This window comes from Parus major, chromosome 4 (assembly GCF_001522545.3).
Source record: "Parus major isolate Abel chromosome 4, Parus_major1.1, whole genome shotgun sequence".
Classification (NCBI taxonomy): domain Eukaryota; kingdom Metazoa; phylum Chordata; class Aves; order Passeriformes; family Paridae; genus Parus; species Parus major.
Window position 1 is genome coordinate 19,738,711 of NC_031771.1, and position 24,274 is coordinate 19,762,984.

General features: G+C 40.1%; 2 protein-coding genes and 1 long non-coding RNA gene across 11 annotated transcripts in view; 1 reads left to right on the forward strand and 2 right to left on the reverse strand.

Annotated features, from left to right (window-relative positions):
• The window catches only part of LOC107202921, a 28,142-nt gene extending 26,127 nt beyond the window's left edge, over window positions 1-2,015 (reverse strand). The window contains exon 1 of the long non-coding RNA XR_001520916.2: window positions 285-2,015. This is a non-coding gene — a long non-coding RNA (uncharacterized LOC107202921). The remainder of the gene's footprint in view (window positions 1-284) is intronic.
• Window positions 1-2,682, forward strand: part of RAP1GDS1 (Rap1 GTPase-GDP dissociation stimulator 1) — an 89,912-nt gene extending 87,230 nt beyond the window's left edge. For 4 of the 5 annotated variants that reach the window (XM_015623969.3, XM_015623971.3, XM_015623972.1 and 1 more), the window contains one exon: window positions 2,015-2,682. In XM_015623969.3, the coding sequence (XP_015479455.1) occupies window positions 2,015-2,142 (128 nt within the window). In that variant the 3' untranslated portion in view covers window positions 2,143-2,682. The remainder of the gene's footprint in view (window positions 1-2,014) is intronic. The other variant, XM_015623970.3, reaches the window with a different exon arrangement.
• Window positions 2,683-5,877: 3,195 nt separating this feature from the next.
• TSPAN5 (tetraspanin 5) overlaps window positions 5,878-24,274 on the reverse strand; it is a 98,851-nt gene continuing 80,454 nt past the window's right edge. For 3 of the 5 annotated variants that reach the window (XM_015623978.1, XM_015623975.1, XM_015623977.2), the window contains exons 3-8: window positions 18,986-19,132; window positions 17,012-17,182; window positions 15,012-15,137; window positions 11,925-11,972; window positions 11,666-11,782; window positions 5,878-11,120 (exon numbers count right to left, since the gene is read on the reverse strand). In XM_015623978.1, the coding sequence (XP_015479464.1) occupies window positions 11,055-11,120; window positions 11,666-11,782; window positions 11,925-11,972; window positions 15,012-15,137; window positions 17,012-17,182; window positions 18,986-19,132 (675 nt within the window). In that variant the 3' untranslated portion in view covers window positions 5,878-11,054. Of the gene's footprint in view, window positions 11,121-11,665; window positions 11,783-11,924; window positions 11,973-12,077; window positions 12,452-15,011; window positions 15,138-17,011; window positions 17,183-18,985; window positions 19,133-24,274 lie in introns of those variants that run through there. The other 2 variants (XM_033513769.1, XM_033513767.1) reach the window with 2 other exon arrangements.

The window sequence follows — 24,274 nt, forward strand, 5'->3', positions numbered from 1 at the left end:
GTCAAGGTGGAAGGGACCACAGTGGTCCAACCTCCCTGCTCAAGCAGAGCCATCCTAGATCACATGGCACACAATTCTATCCAGAAAGTTCCAGTGAGGGAGACTTCAGAACCTCTCTGGGCAGTCTGTTCCAGTGCTCAGTCACCCGCACAGTAAAGCAGTTCTTCCTCATGTTCAGGTGGAACTTTCTGTGCATCAGTTTCTGCCTGTTGCCTCTTGCCCTATTGCTGAGCATCACTGAGCAGAGCCTGGGTCTGTCCTCTTCACACCCTCCCTTCACTCACATTGATGAGTTTCCTTCTCTGTCATCATCTCTTCTCAAGGCTGAACAGGCCCAGCTCCCTCAGCCTGTCCTTCTGAGAGATGTTCCAATCCCTTAATCATCTTTGCTGCCCTCCAGGAGTTCCATGTCTTGCACTGAGGAGCCCAGAACTGGAAAAGCACTCCAGATGTTGCTTTATCAGGACTGAGCAGAGGGTCCCTTGACCTGCTGTCCATGTTCTTCCTATCCACCCCAGGATACCAATGGCCTTCTTGGCTACAAGGACACACTGTTGGCTCACCAACTTTCATCTACCAGGACACCCAGGTCCTTCTTCACGGAGCTGCTTTCCCCAGATCAGTCCCCAGCCTGTGCTGATGCCTGAAGTTACTCTTCCAGGTGAAGAACTCTGCATTTGCCCTTGATGAACTTCATATTCTGTTAAGCAGTTAACAGATATCTATTTTCATGTGAATCTTTCCATCTGGAAGTTCCTCTTGCGACAGAGTGAATGGATAGGGAAAGAAAAATGAGGACAATGGAAAATGGAAGAATCATCCAAAGCAGAGCATTCTTAGCTAGCACAGTCTTCTGTAAGCAAGTCTCCATGAAACTGGATGTTAGCAGCCATGGTAAAGCACAGTAAAAGGCCTGCTTAAACATGTTGATATCTCAGGAAAAAGCAGGAAGTGCATACATAGCACAAACACCCCAAAAGCTTTACTGACATCAGTCTGTACATACACATTCCCAGGTGCACAGCAGCATGAGAGGATCCAGCTCTTACATGGTAGGGGTTAAACTGCATGAAAACTAAAAATATGTGAATCTCAAGAAAGTAGGTAGGGATGGGAACAAATGCTAAAACTTGCTTTTCTTAAAAAAAAAGTAAATACAGCATAAAGCATAGCTGTCTGAAACACATGGTTGGGTTTTCTCCTGGGAAATTCAGAGATTAGGCCCCCAGCAACATGTGGAAAGTAAAATTATATGTATTTGTTGTGGGATTTCACTAGAGACATGAAACAATACCAGTCATTTTGGATCAAAACTGAAATGTCCAGAGTGCAGGGCTTTGAAAAAACTCATTGAATCTCTTACAAAATTGCTCAATTTTATGAGTTGATTCCAACCTCTCCCAATACAAAAAGTAAGTAACATGCAATCCAGGATCAGATTCATCAGACAGTGTCTCCTAGTTTTGAGTAGAACATAAACACTGCATCCATTTGCACAGCACTGGGCAATGCTCTGCATGTTGTTTGCATTAACTTCAGAGCTGAGCTGTAAAGGGACAGCAAACAGTGCCCAGTTGGTGACACATCCATTAAGGACCCATCTCACACCCCCACACAACCAGTAAAAGTTGACACACACAAATGATGCAGTGAGCCTGTCACAGCCAACTTACTTGGTCAGGCTAGTTTAAAGGATAAACCAAAAAACTGTTTTCAGTAAAAATACTTCCTAAGCATCTGTTTCAGAAGGTAATCCAGGTGGATATTCTTAACTGCTATGCAGCCAGCTTCATCACTGATCATTATCTGAAATCCATGGAGTTTCTGTGTGCTGGAGGCCTTGAAAAGTTGTCTCTGCATCCTCAAAAGCAATTCAAAAAAGTAAACAATAACCAGATTATGCATATGTACAGCTGCGTGCTTGTGTGTACACGGTTTAGTAGAAAAGTTTCTCACAGTTTTCTTCTGCCTGTCTCATACAAAGCACTGTTTCTTTGAATATTTCCTTTTTCAGAACCTCTTCAAAAGGAAGTGCAGAGCATGGCGTTTCTAGAAGTCATATCAAAACTCCGCAGCCATGAGAACAAAACTGTTGCCCAGCAGGCCTCGCTAACAGAGCAGAGACTTGCTGTAGAAAGCTGAGGAAGGTCTTGTTTCCAGTGCATCCCATCACAGATTTCACCTTTGTCCTCCGTCCTGCTGCCGCTCCTGCTATGTTTTCCACTGTATCACTTGTGCATGCGTGTAACGTTCCCACACAAATTGATGAACTGATGTAGGTACCCATCCAAAAAGGTTTCTACAAATTCATAGGTGGTGTTAACATGAAACTGTCTCCACCCGTAACTGTTCTACTTGTATTCTTGTTGCTTGGGCCACATAGTAGAATGTGCATGTTGTAGTCCTATGATGATGTAGAAGTGGTACTACACAACTGACTCTTTCCTCATGCCCCCTAACTGCATAAAAATGTACTACTAAATTAGGGACAATACAAGATGCAGCAAGTCCAGACTAGTGTGCTGACTATAGGATTAAGAAGTAAATCTAGCTCAATTTCTGGTGCTTTGGAGATTCAGGTTTGAATGCAATGTACTGCTGCTCATTCACTGGTCTTGCCTATTAATGTCAAATTCGTGGTACCTAGAGGTAACAAATAAAAATTCCAGTGCTCTCACTTTATCCTGTGGTTTGTCCTTTTTTTCTAATCCCACGCAGAAGCCGCGACTGCACCACCATGCACTGGTGAGTTCTTTTTGCTCCTGGCTCTGGCCCAACACAATTGCTGCCTTTCGGCTGAGCAGACACAAAGGAAGCTATTCCAACCACTTCCACTGTGTGTGCTCACACAGAGGCACTGTGTGGCGTAACAATCATGCATTTTAGCAGCAATCATGCATTTTAGCAGCAGTGCATGATGCAATCCTTACCCTATAAAGCCATGTGCGTATGAGTGCTCCTGGGCTTGCTTGGGATTGCTTGTTTATTTATCAGGGGGTTTTTATAGATGGATTTTTAAAGGTCTGTCTTGCAGCAGCTGTTCAAGAGAAGCCCATCAGGTGAGAAATGCAAGATGCAAGAGACTTCCTTTTTCTCCTTTCCTAGGTAAGAGAGATGGAAAACTGCCAGTCTCAGCATCCTATCTCACAGCTGCTCTTCCATAGATCTATAACATGCCAGCTAGCAAACCAGCAGACAGCCCTTTGGCAAAACAAGGAGCTAGTTGGGATAATGGTTTCCAGCAAGCCTGCAGATGCTATTTTGAACTGTGTGATACCATTGTCTAGCTTGATAAAGCCCCCCATGTACGAAAGTCTTAAGATCTGTAACATTTTAAAGTGAATTCAGCATTCTTCGTGCTGAAATGGCAGCCTCAGAAGTTTGAAGTTCCTTTTCTTACCAGCAGAGGCAGCAAACCCAAAGTCCAAGCACCTATAAGATTCCATGCCAGGTAATTGCAGACCATTGCTTTTGACCTTCACAAATTCACTCCCCAGCTCCATGAGACCACTGCCTATCCCTCAGATACTGTGATGAGAAGATGCCAGTCATGAGGGTAAAGGGATTGTTTACACAAGCTGAGTATGAAAAGAAACTTGACTTCAATAGTCAGCCTAAGCTCTTCAGATTATACCAGAAGCAGATGCTAGAGGAGTTTTCACTCTGAAGAGATTTCACATCTATTTAATCGAGTGCCAGAAACATGCAGAAAAAGCCTCCAATACAAAACTGCACAACAGCAAAAAAAAAACAAAACCAACAGAACAAAACACACAAAAAGACATTTGCTAGTACTAGTGCAATAAAGCCACTGAGAGTACAGAGGTGTCAGCATGGACCAGGAACTCGTGACATCAGGCTCTAAATAACACAGAACCTCTGCAATTCTGCTGAAAATAACCAGCATGTTTACAATCACAGCTCACAGGCCCTCACAAGCCCAAGCTTTCTCAGGCACAGAAACTCTTTCTATTGACTTAAACAGAACCCAAAATAACATTTGAAATGTCATTTACAACAACCTGCCTGATTCTAGAAAGAGACTAGTATTTTTGACTGATCCTCATGTCCTCATGACTGCATTTTACCAATGCAGTTGGTATAAACTGCAAGTGCTCACACAAACTGGTTGTGATATTGACAGAATTCCCATTTGGCTGTCTAACCAAACAGCTGTGGTTAAGCATTAGCTCTATTCTCACCACCAAATGTTTATCAGGAATACTACTCTCACAGCAAGCAAGTCCAGTGGTGATACCCTACTTTCACATGGTTTCCCTGGGTGGAATATCAAATGACATACATTCCTAGATAAAATCTGTGCTGAGCCTAGGAAGGAAAGCACACGTAAGGGCAAAGATGGGTGTATGTCACAGTAGAAGGAGGTAATTGAAAAGACTGTCTAGCCACAGAAATGCTGTGCTGTTCTGAGGCATGCTGCAGCCTGCAGGTCACTTCTGTGTAGCTGGTAAATCATTTCTCCTCTGAGCACCTTTAAAAACAAATGGGATCTAAGGACATTACTATCACATGCATTTCACTACTCACTGCACTGAAGTCAAGTGAAGTGGGACCGCTGACAGTAATTCAAATTAGATGTTTACTAGCTAGATTACATGTAAGCAAAGCTTGACATATGCTGTTCAGACTGTTTCTATGAGGGCAATGCCAGACATAGGGCCTTGTCTTTGTCTTAGTGCCACCAAAGCCAAGCCAGAACGATCCCTATGGCCACACCACAGGGCAGGCACCACCTCCCACCACCTCCACTCATCATCTACAAACTTTGCAAGGCCCAGCACAGCACTGTCAGGAAAGTGAACACAAGTGTTTTTACATTTCAGTGTCCTTATTACAAGGAGAACTTTCACTCTGGGTAAGGCACAAACCCCAACAATACTGGTCTTGCATCCACAGCACCTGTTGAAAAATGTCATTTGTTTCAAAATGGTAACTAGCCTCAACTTCAAGAATCAGTGTACAAGTCTGTTAAGAGTTTGACAGATAGCAGGTAGCCACTCCTAGTCTCCATCTCCATCATGAAAATGCCTATCCAAGTCTGTCACATCTATTAGGCAATGTCCTTGGCTTTTCTTCTCTTTTGTCAACTTTTGGTCATACCTCTGTTTGTGTGTCCCCAGTTTAGACGCTTATTTTGTCAAATCATTTCCATATATACAGATAAATGTCATATGCCTGAAATACGCAAAAGGCATTAGAGTTCAGTTTGGATATAGATATGCTTTTAAACTGATCACAGTACTATTTTGTGTACAAAACCTAGAGGCTTTGAAATACTTTAAAAACAAAGTCTGTGTCCTCCTCTATCCAAAGTAGCACAAGACATCATTACCCATTTTTACCTGCACAATAATGTAAGCCAGTTCTCATTACTTCTGTTTAAGGACATGCTGCACTTATTTAAACTTTTTAAAAGGGAGGTGGGAATTTCATTTGCCTAAGTGATGTAAAGCAGCAACTTCTCAACACACCAGGGTCACCAGAATAATTCTGGGGAGAGCACAGCCACTGCAGCCTGAGGAACATCAGAAACCTGTTGGAAAGAAGCAGAGCATGTTCATTAGGCAGAGACTTCAACAACAGCTGACAGCAAATAAAGGATCTTTTCATGTGGGGGCATGCTCTTCTTGTCTTAGCTTATTATTAACCTAAGGGCAGCCACTGGTGGCATGAGCATGCTTTGAGATTTAATCAGAACACAGTATCCTACAACACATATGAGAGATGGGGATTTATTTTCCCTGTTGGTTTGGAGAAAAGGAGGTAGGGATCTTTTCCTGGAGGAACTTTCCATTAATGTATCTTTCTCTTGTTAATATTAAGTGCTACATCAAGAGTACATACACATTCGCAACATCATATTTCACACAATTTTATTTATAAAATCGTAATTATCTAACAAATTGCATATAAAATGATTTACTTCAAGTAAATACAGAATACTGCACAACTATTAAAACTATTGTATTGTCCATCATAAGTGTATTAAAACATTCCTAAAAAATGCCTCTATTAAAAAACAAAAACCCAAGAACACAAGTAGCATGACCAAGACCATTTTCAATAGCTTAAAATGAATTACCAGGAAGTTGCATTAACTTCCTAAGTAGACTCCAGTTACATCCATTGAGATCAGCATGTGATACAATACCACAGTCTAATGCTAAAGATGACAAGTAATACATTATGCACCTCATCTATGCTTTTCTCCTAGACTGAAGGGAACCAGTCTGAAATCAGAAAACTAAAGCTCAAGTCAAACTCTACTGGGCATGCAGTTCTGTTATAGCAATACTTTCAATCGGTAAGTGTAGTTGGCTTTTACAATCAATTTTACAACTGATAAAAAAGGAACACAAGAGAATACATTCGTATAAAAAGGAATGATACACAAAGGGTAAATATTGACACCTTGCTGTACACCTTCAGATGAACAAGAGAAAGACTCAGCTGGAACTTATCTGGAATATAAGTATCAGAAACGGCTCTGAGTCACAAACCCACATCCCAATCTCCCCAGAGCTCAAGGTCCATCTCTATTACGTACAGAGCGTGAACATGAACACACATATAGATGGAGCTTTTTATTAACACACTTAAATTGCCAAAACACAAAAGACAGCTAGCAGTGCTGCCTCTTGCACGCTAGTAGTACAACACTTCTTCGTATACTGCATGTTAAGGGTGACAGATTTCTTTTATTTCTTTTTTTCAAGGGGCAAATTTGGTAGCTAATGGATCGGGGTAGTATTGGTTCATTTGTTTTACACAGTTTCATCACCTGTTACAGGTATCTGAAAAAGATGCAGAGAAAAAACAAAAATGGTAGGAACTGGGACATTCAGCAGTGCATGACGCCTTTTGAGGTCTACTGTCCTTCCAAGGACAGTCCTTTGCAAAACTGCTATTTCGATGCACTCAAAATACATACACAACAAGAAGGGAAACAGAATCAAAAATTCAGCCAATAGTTTCTCTCATAAGCAGCCATATTAATCAAGACCAATTTTAACAAGGGCATCTCTAAAAACTGAAAACACAGATTGATGTCCAGGTCAGTTCTTATAGCACCATATTTAGTCCTGCCACAAGTGATGGCAACCTCCCATAACTGGTAGGAGGTTCTGCCACCTACTCTCCACTTTATAGTCTAATGCTGTTCGAATGCCAGGCAGCAAAGGGAAAAGGCAAGGGAGGCCCTGCCACTAACCAGGGCCCAAAGGGATGGCCAGGGCTTCACCTTCCTCAGGTGCAGCCACCCACTCACTGGGTAGACACGCGAGCATGGGCAGCTGACACGCTCCTGCTGCTCCATCAGGGCGAGGGACAGCCCAGACAGCCACTCAGAACTCACCAGCAAACTCTCCTGGCAGACACCTTTCATCTCCATAATAAACACTTTCAGGGGGAAAAGCAGTCATGTGCAAGAATCATTTAATCTGCATGCTACTATTTACATTTCAAACACTATTTACACACCAGAACTACAATGAGCATCTCTCTCAAAGGGGAGAGAAGAAGGCTTTCAGGACAGAGTACACTTGAGCAAGCACCCCCACAGCTTCAAACTCTAAGGGGCACAATCAAAATTATGGATTTTAAGCATAGAGATCCTACTGCTACCAAAACAGACACAAAGAGATTAATCAAACATTTGTCCATTAGGCTATTAATAAAAATTTAAAAAAAACCAAAAAACAAACCCAAACAACAGAAAGGCCTGTGAATACAGAGGGTATTTAGAAAGCAGAGGAGCAAGGACTGTGATGCCCTCTGGCAGGGCTCAATGGGATATATGGAAATAGCTTTAAAGCCAGTGCTGCTGCTGAGCTACCAGAGTCCTCGTTAGTAATGCCACTACTCAGTAAACAGAGCTGTTTCCCACTCCATAAGCCTGACAACAAATTTCTGAACAACTACTGCACATTAAAGATAATTAGACTGATCTCTGAACTCACATCTACCCCACCACCACATCAGGCAGGCTAGAAATTGCCATGGAATCCTAGTGCCTACCACATCTTATTGCTTTAGACACTAAGCCCATGTAGCCAGCAGTTGTGCTTTAGTTGCAGTTCATGTGAACTTAGAAAAGTTTCCCGGGAGAAAGTTTGCTTGTATTTCCCAGGCTCTGACAATAATACATTGATTTCCAAGGCCTCCCACAAGCTTTCCAAACTGGACACCTAAGCTGCTGAGTAGCTGTTGATGGGACATTTCTAGGACATCTTACCCGATCTGTAGACAAAAAAGTGGGATTTAAATGTGTAACAGACAGCTAATCCTAAACATTCAGTGCACATCCATCAAAACAATGCAAAAATGGGTAAATAAGTATCTCTTGGGAACAAGGGAGGGAGAAGGATCAACATCCGCAACAAAAAAGACAAGCTCTAGAAAAGTAAGTTATTTAGTGGTTTTTTTAAGAACAGTCAGTCATTCCGGGATTCAAAGTGTTGCACATTTGTGTGTAGACGTGCAAGTTGTGAGAACAAGAATTGCTCAGCTTGGAGCATTTACCCTCCTATGAGTCTGTCACTGCCAACAGCACAGCCAGCAGACTGGAACTCAGAGAACAGCATGACAAGACAGAAGGCCAATACAGTACAACTGCAGAGATTCAAGTAGAAGAATGAAGCTATCTTCAGAAGCTCAGAGCAGCAACAGCAGTATTCAAGATCAGTGGCAACAAGGAATGTTTCTGTAATTAGGCTTTTTGTTTTCCCTCCAAACCAAAGCCTGGGATCACCATCAAGGCTCTTTGGTGGAGGGGTTATTTCCTCAACCCCACTCCCCTGATTCCTCCCTGCACCATTTTGTCTCAGTGCAGCAACACTGGTGCTGATGATCTGTCTGTCCTGCTACTATCATGCAAAATGCTATGTCCCTCCAGGGGAAAACAACCAGTAACTCCTCAAGTCAAGGAGTGGCTAAGAAAAACATAACACTGTGCTGAGGTGGAACCAACTTTATTAAGGACAATGAGTTATAATTACTTTGAAAGGCTTTAAAAATACTCTGAGTCATGGCTAGCCTTTAACAGCAGATACCAAAGGATATGGAGGCTGCCTGATTCAGAGCCAGTCAGTGGGAGTTAACCAGAAGAGGATGAGGTAATGCTCAAAGATGGGAGGACAACGGGTCTGTCTGAGGCATCTGTGAAGCACTTGGCGTACCCATCACCAGCCTCCAGAGGGGAGAAAAACCACAGCCAACTAAAGCACAGAAAGGCATAATGTGCAAGGGTACATATGTTCATTTGTTTAAGAGTCACAGGACCAGAATGGCCCTTGAAAAGTCATCAGATCAGCCTTCTATCCATCCCCCAAAACAGGAGAGCTTTCAAAGCAATGTGTTCCTCTCCTCTACTCCATATACCTCCTGTTTCAGGAAACTCAGCTCAGAAAGATGTTACGTCCTTACCGAGGTGCTACACACACCCTTTGCCACTGTCTGACCAAAGCAGGACCACAGCTTTCAGTACTGGTATGGAGATACTGAGAAGGGTCATAAAACATGGTAAATTTATACAAAGTGCAATAAATTAACCAAGCCGTGGTCAGGTCTTTAGGTTCTCTATTATTGGCGAAGAAGAACAAATCAAAAGCGCTAAGCTGGATGGAGCCTGATTGAAGTCTTCTTCTACTGTTTGTGCTTTTTTCCATATTCTGCTTTCTTGTGTCCAATTCAAAAGGGTCTATCTTAACTGATCTAATAAATGCTTCTATTTAAAGACTTTTACTCTGCTGCTTCAAGAAAGCTCTTGTTGCCTTCAGAGCAAGAAAGGGAGACACATCTCCATAGATGGAGATTAGGTCACTGGAGGTAAGCATTTACTCTGGCAAAAACTGTTCTCTCCAACTTCCAAGAGAATGGGATATGATCTTTCCCTAATCACATGCATTTATCAATAAATAAGTTTGGATTAGACTGAATTAAAACTTATGCACATATTTAAAGCACTGGAGTGTCACAGATTCTTATTCCACAGCTCATGCAGGTAAAAAGAATTAAAGAAAAGAAAAAGGGAAAAAAAGAAAGACCAAAGCCCCAACTAGGAACAGACCAAAGAAACAAGCTTCGCACAAGTATGTCAAAGCATTAATATTAGTGAGATCCCTAAATACATTAGGTTACACTAAATTTCAGAGAAACAAAAGATTTTGCCATATCAGATACATAAGTTTTGACTTTTTTTAAGTTAATATATAATTCATTCTTTGAATATTATTCTTCACTTGGACCCAACATCTACACTGCTTTCATACATTTATACAGTCATATCCCATCCTTGCCTTAAGAGACTGATATCCAAAGGTATGGCAGCAACCCTTTTTGTCAAATATAAAACTCCTTTCCCTTCACACAAGGGTGGAGAAGGAAGAAAGATCTTGACAAAATTAAGCAATTCTCCCTTCTGCTGATTCCAACCTCAATGTACTATAGGGAGATAGTTGGAAGCTTGCATAAAAAAAAATTCCCTTGTTTTAAAAACAATTTCTTTTACTGTACAATAGATGCATAGAAAGTTGCTTCCTGCTTCATGGGTTTAGGCCTGTAGCTATGTTTAGCTGTGAAAACAAGAAGATTGTTCCTTTACAGAGTGGTGAAGAGATAGACCATCTCAGGAATATTTGGCAGCTATCAAAGAGCTCATGACATGAAGAATAAACAGCATATCCACAGACTACAACAACGCAACTCTGTCTCACTGAACACACCAATTTAAAAAAGTGTCCACTTGTTACTCAAAATCAAGAATACAGTAGAGATTCACGGCTCAACAGCTTTCAAAGTGGTGGTTTAAAAGAAAAAATTGTCAGTGAGCAGCAGATTTTCAATAGCCCACTCTTCTCTCCCCCACCCCAAAGAAACACAAGTTCACTGCAATATCAGGAACTTAGACTTGAGACTGCTCAGGAGAGAAGGCTTCCCTGTCACCCATGTCCATACAGCTTGGTGTCGGAGTGACACACTGGAGGTTTCAGAGGGTTTCGGTTGTCCAGTGTCTTGTTGTGGTTACTTCAGCAGTTTTACCAGCTGGCTCTGACAGCCTCAATGTCACTAACCAAATTCTGGGCTAAGCATATCCCAAATATCTGGAAGAGACAACAATTTATTCATTTGGAGCATTGGACAACTCTTTTCACACAGGCAAACTCCTTTGATTATAAAGAGCTTAGATATTAAATAAAGTACAGAGGCAGAAATTAAATTAACACTAAGTTTTAGAAGTAAGAATATTGCAGAACTCCTGTAACCCCAGTAATTTTATGGTGGCACTGGGTTCCAGTTAACTAACTGTTCTAGTCTTGTTTCAAAGCAACCATAAAGGCTCTCTGCTGTTCATTCAAGCACCATTGGAAACAGCAGGTCTGAACAGGCTGGAAAGTCTCTACATAAACTTTATCTAACAGTGTTAGTTTCTATCTGCTGAGAGTTGAAAAGAAAAAAATGCATCCCTGTAGATAAAAATTAAATATTCCTTAAAACAAAGTCTCATACATTTAGTTCTCACTGCTAAAACCCACAAACAGACAACTGGCACTGCATTTACTACTCTCATATACAGTCTCCCCCCCTCATATATTCACTTTATCAATTATTCCTCTGTGCAACTCATTCCAGGGAACATGATGTTTACCTGCAGTAATGCTATCCCAATGAATATACCAGCAACTATGGTAAGGTTGTCCTGCAACCATTTCTCAAACTGAGGGACGCAGCCTTTAGTGTAGATAACAATCTGCTGATCAACTTCCTGCCAAGGAGAAGAGGGAAGAAAACAGATAATTACATTCAACTACACCATCAGTAAAATAATATCCTCTTCCAATAGGGATTCAGATCCTTAACATACCATATTAAGAAGGGGGAAAAAAAAAAAAAAAAAAGCAGCTTACTGGTTTTTGCCTTGCATCGTAGCCACACTGAGTATTAATAACATCTTCCTAGAGGAGAGAGAGAGAAGAGAGGCAATCAGTAAAATGTCTCCCCAGTACCTTCTCCCAGCATCCTGGAGTTGATCCTGTATGTAATAAAACAATCACCCAAACTTTGGTTAGCATATTGCTTTAATAAAAAAATAATTCCTCCTTCTCTCTGTGCTATTAATTATTTGCAGCAAACAAAAGTACATGGTCAAAAAAAATTTTATCTCTCAAGTCAGCAAACTGGGAAAACCAGCCCTCCATGTTCCAGATGCAAGCATTTAGTAAAGTAAAGGAACTGGGGAACATCTGTGGTAAATGGAAGAACATTCTGCTGAAAAGGTTTTGTCTGTACTAAAAAGTATGCCAAGAGTACTGTTGCCATTTTCACAGTTCAGTCTGTGCAGAATGAAGAGGTGACATGGGGCAGTTTGGTTGCAGAAGCTGCAAGCTCTTTCTGAGAATGTCTCTAGAACTATGTACAGTTCCTCTCCAAAAACCTGAAAGAAAAAAGAATAGATGGAGTAATCTGTTCTTACTGACTGATCTTTCTTATAGGAGCTTGATACCAATGGGAAAGGAGGGTTTTTTCCTACTCCCTTTCCTTTAGTACTCCCAAAGCACAGGTAGTAAAATAGGCTCTGGCAGACTTTCTGTAGTGAACAAGTGCTTGTCATTGGCAGCTGAAGCTCTATTTTTACTTTATTTCATGGTAACAAAAAGAAGCATGAAACTTTTGGTATCAGCCACAATGGCAGCAAAATATTAAGTTACTGGCTTATCATATAAAGACAGTAAGCAGAAGAAGGACTACTCAAGAAAGTGAGAAAATCAGCCAATCTTATCTACGTGTACCAAACACCACAATTTAATCAAACTGTGGGAAGTGAGAAAGGCAAGCAGTGAAATGGATTTTAAAAAGCAGTCATATGGAAAACAGTATCTCCTATCAGCATGGAAAGCTCCTCTGTTTCCTCATTTTGCAGGAAGTCCAACAAGTCACATTCCGTCAGCTGCCCAAAGTGGATTCCCCTAGTGGACATTCAAAATCCGTGTAACTTGTATCTCCCAATGAGATGGATGTCTCTGTTCCAGGATCTAAGTGCCACAGACTACAAGGAAAGGATGTAAAAGTACCTAAGATTCTGACAGAAGGATTTTAAGTTTTCTTCCTTGTATTAAATGCCTACTTGCTTCATCATTGTCTTCTGCCTTTTTAGCCTTGGAATTTGTTAACCAAAGAAGGTACAAAAATTGCAATGGATATAAAAAAGTTTTCTAGACTTGCCTGTACAGGTATTTGGAACACTTCAACCTCCTTAACTACATCAAAATGAACTATAGTAATCAAAATTTGTTTCAAGAAACTTATTTTAGCCTGCCTTAAACTTACCAGTTCCTGATTCAAGCTAAACTAAAAACAATAAGGCATCCACATAACTGTTTGCATCAGTCCAATAATGAAACCTAATTCTAAAAAGGACAAATTTGCTTTCCCACAGAATAAACCTGTGTTTATCACTGTAACTGAATCAATCACAGCTTGGTCACAATTATTTTACATATATGCATGACTTCTAATGTTTTCAGTTTTTACAGGCCGTTAAGGTTGTTGTTACCTTACAGTGAATGAGACTTATCTGTAAATTTTTGCTTGCTGCATCACACCCTAACAAACTACATAGCCATTTACACAACAAAAAGAGAGAACTTTAGGATGGATTATGTATTTATAGGATTATCTTGTACTGCTCTCACTGGTTTGGTTTTATAACAACTATATTTTTAAAACTGGGTTGTGATGACCTCTGTGTGAGTGGGTGGGTAGATAGGCAAACAGCAGAGGGAATCCTAAGCATAAGGTAATGCATGAGCCTAACCTACATTTTGTTTTAATATCCCATTGAAATATTTTCAGCTATGTTTGTGAGACAAATTCAAACTACTGTGAAGACACGTTCACTACTGAGGAACCAGAACCAGCCCGTGCAAGTGGTCGTGCCTTATCAGGAGAGGGGCAGAGCAGCAGCAACTGGATGCCAGGAGCACTGACTGCATTGCATTAGTCAGGCAGGAAGCACCTGAGGTGCCTTTGGGCAACTTGCCTAACTTCAGTCTGTGCTAGACTAATACATTCAAGGAACTATAAGTCATTCCAGGTGGAAAAAAAGCCACAGCTGAATTGCTAGATAACACAAGCACTCAAAGCCAGCTTCTTTCAAGCTATATGAAGTCAAATGTATACAGTGCTAGGCACGTAACAGTTTCCATGCACATACCCATCCCTGTTCCAAGCCTTTCACTATCAGTAAAATGTAAAGTGAAAAGCAAAGTGTAGAGTCCCTACACTTTTCACTTTACTCTTCTTTATTATATCCATATTAGCAATGCATGGCTCCAACACTTTCCACTTGATGATCCAGAACTATAAATATTTTTAAAGGCATGAAAATTTACCAAAAAAGCTGCTCTCACAAACAATTTCTGACCTTTCAAGTCTGATTTCAGGTGACTGTAGGACAGGAAGTAATTCTGAAGGTAAAAAAACGAGGATGTAAAGATACCCATACCCAACTCAAGATTCTAATGCAAACATGTCAGTTCCTCAAGGCACAGACTGTCATTCATTACTGTACCTGGCACAAACTAGGTCAAAATGGCTGCAGCCTCAGGACACTGCATTAAATAATGAATAATACCTCCTCTAAAGTGTCTGATCTTAAGGGTTCCTGTTCTGATGAATTTCAACTGAAAGCTCACAGCCTTCAACTCATTAAGTGCTTCTCATTTTATACTTGCTAAAATTAATATGCATGTTCAGCCAAGCCCATAGTTCTCTCTTTCTAATAAAAGCCACAAACAGTGAAGACTTAAGTTATCCTTTGAGTTTTGCTTACTGCAGAAGTTAGTGGTTAAGCTAAGCTGCAAGAACAAAAAAAAATACATGTCAGTGAGAAGTTAATAATTAGGCTAAATTTCCAGACATAAAAAAGGAAAATCTTGAAGAGTTATTTACAATTGGAACAGCAGACCCATCCTACCCTCTAGACCATCACTTACAGCAGGGTCTTTAGTACAGCAAGAGAATGGCACACCACAGCGCTCTCGACTCGCGTTGGAATCTGTACAATTGAAGTAAATGTTAAGGTTCCAGTCATCGGCTCCAAAAGCCCCACAGCACTGCCACTAGAACAAAAAAAGAAGAGCTTCTTAAATTTCAGAATGAAAATCTCAGCATTAGTAACACGCACCATTACTGCCAGTTTCCCTCAAGCTTTCAAAACAAAATCTGAGACTCCCACTGTTTTCATCGAAACTGTTTGGTTTTTTTTTTGTTAGGTTGGGGATTTTTGTCATTTTTTAAAAATACCATTCCAAATGTGTAAGCTGTTCCAAAGCTATCATGTGATTAAAGTTATGTTCATACACTGCTATGCTGCTCTCTGGAGAGAAACCTGTGGGTGAGCTGATAAGCCTACACAATACCACAGGCCTACAAGCTCAGGCCTGAGGAACAGTAGAGCCAAGAGTACAATAAATATTCTGTCCAGTCTAACAAGCCCTGGATTTTCAAATAAACAAGCTCCAAGGATACACCGGTATAGCTACTCCTTTTGCCAGTTTGGGGGAACTTTGCCTGGCTGCAGGCTGTACATCGGACAGTGTGAACACACTGCTCCCTGAGCATCACACATTGCACAATTAACACCTTTATTGAATCTTTTAATGAGTAAATCTGCCAAAGGCAGGCTTAGTCTCTGACAAAACATGTTGAACACATAAAGAATTGATGTGTTTTGCTGAATATACGAAGAATGGACTGGAGACCAGTGAAGCACTGATGGTTTACAGCCTTCAAGGAGTTAGAATAATGAACCCATCTATGTCAACTTTAAAAAAAAACACAACAAACCAACCACATTTTTAAAAGCACTGGAATAGCCATTCTCTCTTTCTAGATGTAGCAGTTCTCTCTGAAATACCTGATGTGTTGTCTTCATGCACTAACTCTACCATGGCTGAAGAAGTAATTCATTCTCACAACTCATGCTGCCCCTGACTTATTTGCTGAGTGTGAATCCAGTTAGGAGAGAGCTTTAGGAAGCTGCAAAACTGGACTGTAGACTTTGGCTGCATACAAGTGGACCAGTACTTTCAGTTTGTAGTGACCTGTGACCTTCTCGCAAAAGATTCAAAATAGTGCAAGGATCCACATCCTGTTACTTACCATTCTTCCTCCAGGTTTAGAGAAGCAAATCAAGCATTGAAATTAATTTAATTGCAGAATGTACAAAAATTAGTAAACATGAATTCAACCAACACTTAGCCATGTTAGCCACACAGTGCCAGATTCATAGAGGACTTCATCTACACAGGCCAGAACTGAGTACTAGAGAGGGAAGGTACAGGCACACCTTGTGTGTAAAAGTCAGTGCAAGACTTCTTCACACACACTGAGAAATTACAGAACTTAACCTGCACAAACAATTGCACCACTGGTTTCACTCTTCCCTCCCAAGTGCAGATGTGGCATCACTTAGAGATGTCCTATAAGAACTCTACAAGTGGCCCACTTCATTAGGCTAATTCTATTAAGCCTAATTCAGAAGAAATAACATTGTAGTTTCATTTGGACCAACTAAATACCTCTGCCACTCTGCAGTGTAGTGTAGCACTTCTAATGTTGCTAAAACTACACCAACATTCATCTTAGGACCAAATTAGAAGCTAAGAAAAGGAGTAATTTCTTAAACAGACATGATTGCTTTTACAACAAATTATTTTAACTTGGTGCATTTGACACACTATCTCTAAGTCTTCAAGAAGTCACCCCAACTCTTCATCTTGTTTTACTCAGTCATACATCAATAAAGGCACTTTACACAGGTACTATATGCTTGCAGAAGTTCTGTAAAAACAAATATAAATATATTCAAAAGCACTACATGTTAGAATATTTCTGTTGCTCCTTGAAGAACAGAACAGATGGAAAGTTAAAAACAAGAGCAGGTATTTCTCAAAAGTAAGCTTTACAAAAAAATAAACATAGTCCAACTTACATATTCCTGTGTGAAGTCTATGAGGTTTTGTAAATCAATGTCATCTCGGTATGCTCTGATGTTGTTGTTTATAAAGAAATACAGCTGGTCCTTTATCCAGTCTTTGAAAACAAATGCTAGAACACCAGCAGTGAGCTCCAAGAAGAAAATAATTCCAAGAAATACAGAGAACTATAAATAAAATAAAAAAGGCTAAAATTATTTTCCTTGATGACCAAATCTTTTTCAAAGCTCACAATTATATCCATTTATAAGGCTTTATCTGTTTCAGTGCATGTTCAAGCCATTTTGGCACATAGGAAATTTCACATTAAAAACACACCATTTTTATTGGAGCTTAACACAGAAACCTTAATTCTATTCTAACAAATAACAAAAATGGTAACAAGTATCGAAACCTAGGACATTTCACTGAAATTTTCAGAGAGATTCAAGAGAATTCACTGTAAATTTCAATACACAGCTAGTCACCACCACGTGTAGGGCCCTTGAAAACCCATCCTAAATTTCTACATAAGTACTTACATTTTAGAAGGCATAAACAACCAATAGTGCTAGTAAAATGCTTTCTACATGACTTTGCTTTAGATCCTCTCACTGGCAAAGCCCCGCCTAAGCAGCCAAAGCAGAAACTGGTAACAGCAGAAATTAATTAATGACTAAGTCGGAGTGGAATGTCTATGAAATGACTCACATCCACATTAAAATTAAATGAGGCTGCTATGATTAATGCAAATGCAATGGATGCCAAAGGCATTACTAATGATCTGCCACTTTCTCTAAGCATTTCCACTGAATCTACACTGTTTTAAGCCACACAGGGGTCCTGGTATACTGGAAGTCCATCCCCTTTGCAACTGTGCCTTTGAGTTTCATTTTAATATGCTCTCTGTGTGTGTTCAGATACATTTTTAATTTCTCCTGCAGCTGCTGTATGGGAAGCTATTTCTGGTACAGCAGATGGGTTCATTTTAGGCAAGCTAAGAGAAGCAAGGAAGAAGCAAAAAAAAAAAAAAAGTGTTACAAGCTGCTTTATAAATGCCTCAAGAACTGTGACTCTCAATTGCCTCCTCCCCTTATACAACATTACTGTGGGAGCCAAATGTGTCACTTGGAGGCACTTATTTCACTGGAAGCTTTTTCATGTACATATTAACAGTTAATGGTTATGAAGACACAACTGTGTGCACAGGCTGTGCCCATCTCTGGAAATGGAGGAAAGAATTTTATTTATTATAAATCTTCTATTTATCTAAAAGTGAACATGATACTGATACCCTCATTTGCAAAAGTCACAGGAGGAAGTCTTTCAAAATACAGAACCTGGCTACTTAGCTAAATAAAAGTTCTGCATACTGAGGTGCATTTGTATACCAGAAGCTCCTTCCTGAACCAACAATCCAGCCCAGAGTTCAAGAAAACGTCAATTTTTCTTTCCACATCCTGGACTCTCCTCCCCAGCACTGAAAGCAGTGAAGCCTCTTCCATTTAAGCTGAATGGCACAGACTGAGTATATCAGCCAGACTGAGGATATTGTAACAGTCCTATCCCCCTCTGTACCCTGAGGGGCACAGCAGAAGTCACATGGGTCACATTCACTGCTGCATCTACATCCCTCACATTTCACAGGCAGCTTGTTATGGACTCCAAGTTCAACATGCAGATTCTCACAAGAAATTTCTCTCTTTTTGTGACAGGGAAGCAAAGTGTTAGGCTACGTGCATATGAAAAGCAGTACTTCCATGTTATGGTTCTTGCCACCAATAGTTTTGAGCTTTAAAAAAGTACAGCCAGTAAGCACCAGAGACTGAAGAGCTGTAATATGTTAAAAGCTAAGTGATTTCATGGTACTCTGACATTGGATAACACCTTCCTCTCCAAAATACATTTTAAAAGCTTAACACAGTCAAACAGAACAGACAACATGGCATGCTACATAAATGAGGAATGTCACAGTTGCAAAAGCTACTTACAAATTTGAGAAGAAAAGTGTTCTCTCGTAAAGCTCCAATGCATCCTGCAAATCCCAAAATGAACATAACTCCTCCTACCACTAGGAAGAGCCAAACAGGATCAAAGCCTCCGAGGTCAGTGATGGAGGAGATATTGGACAGCACTCCCTAAGAAAAAGACAATGTTTCTGTTGTATAAATTCTGCCTGCATTTTTCTTCTTAAAAAGGAAGAAGACTACAGCAAAATAAATGTTCTGCAGTACAGCAAGAAAACACAAGAAAATCTTTGTATCCCAAAAGAGATAAAAAGTGCAATTATGTGCAATATTTCTGAATCAACATGTGAATGAGCAACAAAATGTTCTTGAAGAATTCTCTGTGAGAAACCCACAGGGCATTTTCTGCTTATTTAGCTATAATAAGTAGTCTGCCAGAAACTCAGAACAGATATTTGAACAAAACTTAACTCATTCCTATTACCCGTGCTGAGATGCATTTTATGTATCATATACATTGTCTATGTAAACACACAGTTACATGTTATATAGGAAAAAAAACCTGTTAAAAACAATAAAACCACCTTGAATTTAGCATTTACTCTCATTATTTATAGCAATTGTCAGAAATTAGAAGTGAGCTCTTAGGTTGCAGCATCTTGCAACAAAAAACTTTTCAACAAATTTTGACAAACTACGTATCTGGCCAATTCAACTTCAGGCACCTACAGTGCCAAAACCTCATTCTAGAAATGAAGTATGGCTACTGACTGCTTAGTGAGCCAGAAGAATTTGAAAATATCAAAGTCTCTTAGTAGGCTGAAAGACAATTTAAGAACTTGTCTTGGGGCACGGTTTATACTAACTTAGGGTAGACCTATCATATGTTAAACCACATATGCTGTGTTTTAGATATGGCAGTCAGCACAGTCTGCTTGTAATGCCATTTTTGCCTTACAAGCAAAGCTTGGGTTGCAACACCAGTAATCTTGAGGAACTATTTTAATTTTTTGAACACATTTTAGGCAGAGTTTGGCTGATGTTGAACAGATGGGTTGTATCAAGAAGCAAGTACAAAGTTTACCATATCCAGCGAGTTTGCACAGGAACAATTACAGTTTCCTAAGGCTTTTTGGCAGAGAAAGAATGCTGAAGTGTCACTATTTCTTCATTCCCCTCCCCAGTGCTGTAGGTCAATGAAAAGCACACTGCTGTGTTTTCTCACAGAAGCCTGAACCCAGGCTGAGCACTTCGGACTACTGCTTCCTCTAACTCCTGCATGATGGAGGATGGCTTGGGAAACAGCAACATAGATCTCTACATCTACAGCTCCTTATTTGCAAACCTCTATGCTTCATCCTTTTTATTCTTCCTGTTCATACCCCTTTGTTTCTTTGAAATAGTCCCAAAACAGAAATAATTTAGAGAGAAGCTACCATAACCTCATTTCCAGAAGTTTTAAGTAACGTTGTTAATGATAACTGTTCACAACTGTGGCTTTAGACTTGTGACACACATACACTCATTCTGAACCACTCAAAACATATCAATTGCCATGTAACCAGTGTCTCTAACACATTACTTCATGCAGTCTGCAACCACTTTCATAGTTTCCCAAGCAAAACTTGAGCAAGTAACAAATGAAGACAGTACTCAAAGTTCTTAATTCTGCAGACAAGGACAGAGTAAATAAAATATACATGTGAATTTCACCAATGCACACATCAAGGAGCCTTAGGAAAGGCTGAAATCCAGAGAAAAATCTGACTCTAATCTAATCCTAGAATACAAACAATAATCCAACAGCATGAATAACATTATCTAAGTATATTCTTTTTCCTCCTACTGGAGAAGACTATTGCCTGAGAGGAATGAAAAAAAAAATCACATTCATCACTTTCCTCCTACATCACATACAGTACTAGCCTTACTGTCATTCATTAAAAAAGCAAAAAAGATGTAAGGAACAATGTAACACAACTCAAAGCCAGCACTGCTATAAAAATGGAGCAGTTGGTCCATCCCTTTTTCTGGTACCATCTCAGTGAAGAGATGATGCACACCAAGATGAAATGAAGATTTACCTGTCATTAACACTATATCAACTTGTGCAAAAGTTTTTCTACTACTTTCCTTCCATTACATTTGTCACAGAAAATAAATCCAAGCTAACTTTCTGGCTAAGAATAACAAGCAATATAAACAGGATAATCCAACAACACAAAACCTTTGAAAAAATCAAGGCCTTGGCCCTACACAAGTTAAGAGGCATGAGCTCTGCCTCAAGGGTAAAAACAGCTACTAAAATTATTTCTTCACAAAGTTTTAAAGTCCTTTCCCCTGTGCTTATATAGTTACCATAAGATGAGAACAAATTCTGCTCTAACAAACATTACTACTCTTTTCTTTTAACATTAGCTAATTTTGGAATTAATGGACTGTGGTGTAGTGGAGTGAAAAAAATCTAGTCACTGGAGAAAGGATATTGCCTTTGTTATTACTTGGATTTACTTTAAAAAAATATCCAAATAAGATTTAAGTCTCTCTTCATAAGACACTTTGCATTTCTTTAAAAACAAAGCAAACAAAACCAAATAAATCAACAAAAAAAACTCAAAGCAAATTACTACGCTAAATCAACTTCTTTCCATATGAAAGTAGTAAAATCCAAATTAAAAGAAATCCAAGTAAAATTCAGCTCACATTTGTGGATAATACTGTTAGAGAAGACAGTTATAATACAAAAGTGGTAGTAACAAACATACTGCTTTGCTTTTGGCACAGTCACATTAAATTCAACGGCAACAAAATTTATTGAGCCAGTTTTATACTGTTTTTCCAATCCTGCCCTTTTTCCCTTTACTTGATTTTCTAGAACTGCCAGGCAGCCTGTAATGCCACATGTTGGCTGGCCACTCCTCAGGGTAGCTATGATCCAACACAAACTGCATAGATCAACACAGGCTTTATCTGCCATTGTTTGCTGTCCTTGGAAAGCACCTTTATGTGCATCTGTTGCTAGTCCACATATGGCAATCATAAGCCTAGCTTGGATAAATCCCAAACAACACATCTTAACAATGCAAAGCACATACTGCTTAATTCTCATTTGTACTCTGTATGCTCTCTGCATATGAACCGCAAGTTATCAGCGTTCTGGAGAGACATCTCAGGATACACAATCTTCAGAGAGGCTTTGTCAATAAAACAATAGTTAGCAATGGGAATGAGAAACACAGACAATGCTCTGTGATTACAGCTCGAGATACACAGAGGTAGTCTGATAGAAAATTACCACTTACTGCTTAGAATACAATTTTCCAGTCTTGTACTCTGGACACAAATAAGTTCTCTGAAGATGCAGCAGTGCAATACCTTGAAGAAAAGCATATTTTGCTTCAAGCAGCAGGGCAACAACTGGGGAATAATATCTCACTTTATGTTGTTAAGATGATCTAAATGTACAGTCTTCTAGGAAACTTCCTATTCACTACAAGTTTCTATAATGCCTACTACAACTACTACCACAATATCAAGTATTTTTTTTGCCTGCAACAGCTACTCCTGGGAAAAGTTTGGCACAGAGGTACCAGCATCTGGTAGTGACCAATTCTGACTTCAACCCATCTTCTGCCAAAAGCAGAAGGTAACAATTCCAGAGGTGCTTGAGCAGAGGATGTGTAATCTCAGTCTAACACTGCACCCTCCACAATGTGCTCTAAATCCTCAGGCTGAGAAGTCAGTCATGGAATAGATGGTGACTGTCCACTTCTCTCATACATCAATGCAAGACCTAAACAAACCACCTGTAAATACTTTAAAGTAATGCTTTCTACAAATGCAAGGCATTTCTCCTCAGCAACACTATTGCAGTTGCCCCCTACAACCACAAGTGTTAAATCATTGCAAGTACTCTGATACTTTAACATCTAAAAGTAGGAGCAATTTTTTCCTCTAGATGCATTTTCATTTTGAAGTACGGCTAGTTTTGAGGTACACGCACATCACTTTCTCAGCAGTTTAGGGATTTGTGTAATCTGTATTTGGCATGAAATGCTTTGTTTGTACAAAGCTACGTACTCAAGTAATTTACTTCTCACTATGGTGTCAACCCAGGGCTCTGCTGTAGTCCCACAAGGAGAGCCAGCAGGACATGCTCCCTGGCTGATCTCCAGCTCATCTGTTTGCTCTGTTCCTCCACCCTCCACAGCCTGTTGTATATAGCAGCCCATGAGTCACTATTTCATATTCTAATCCAACACAAGCCAAACTTTATTTGGTGTAGTGAAACAACAAAATCATCCATAAGTGAACTAAAATAACTGACAGTAAAGTTGTGGAAAAAGTTCCTTTATTTGTGACATGTATTTCAGTCATTAGGATACAATGATGCATGGATGGAAGAGGAAAGACTGACCCCACATTTCTACCCCACCCCAAATTCAGGGGAAGTCAAATGAAATGGTTAGGACTTGGCTCTTTTCTCAACACAAGGGTGCATTCCACCCACCAAGAAATGTGAGACAACCAAGCCAAGCCCAACAAAAATTCCTACAGAACTGGAGTCTTCTCCTCCTGGTATGTGAGCACAGGTAAGAAAAAAGCCTGAGAGATGCCTGACAGGTCCTCTGCTGCCATGTTTTCCTCATGGCCAGAGCCCTCCACACTATAAGCAGGATCTCATGTATAGCTCAAGGAAGAACAAGGTAAAGGAAAAATGGTGGTCTTGAACAAAGGAGCTTGTGAATGCCCCTCCTGATGTTATATCTGATGTTACATCCTGATGATACATTTATAGCTGCACAATGGTTTGCCTTTTTCCCATCAATAAAGAATAAGGAAGCAACAGCTACATACAAAAGCAGTAAGAGTTCACACCTCACCCCTTCTCCATCTTGTACTCTTTAACATCATCAAAACAGCTTGTACTACTTTCCAGAGACAGACCCCTGACTCCAGCTTCTGCCTTGGATGCACATCTAGATTAATATTTCAGGTCAGATCCAGCAGTCCTTTTGAAGTGATCATACACAAGCTGTGCTTCAGTTCACACCAGGAACACTCTCAGAGGACACAGACTGGATTACTTAAAAATGAAGATGTGCCCCTGGAACACAACTCTTGCTCCAACCACTAGCAGGTATTTGGTCCATGAGATCACACTGGAGCTAGGTAGAAAATAACTCAAACCTTTCAAAATCTGCAGTGTGCAAGCTGGATCTTCAGCACCACTTCCCCTCCTGTTGGTCCCCACTGCCTGCATTTAGTAGTAGCAGCCCTCACAGGCTCATCCCAGAGCCAGACACACATCTC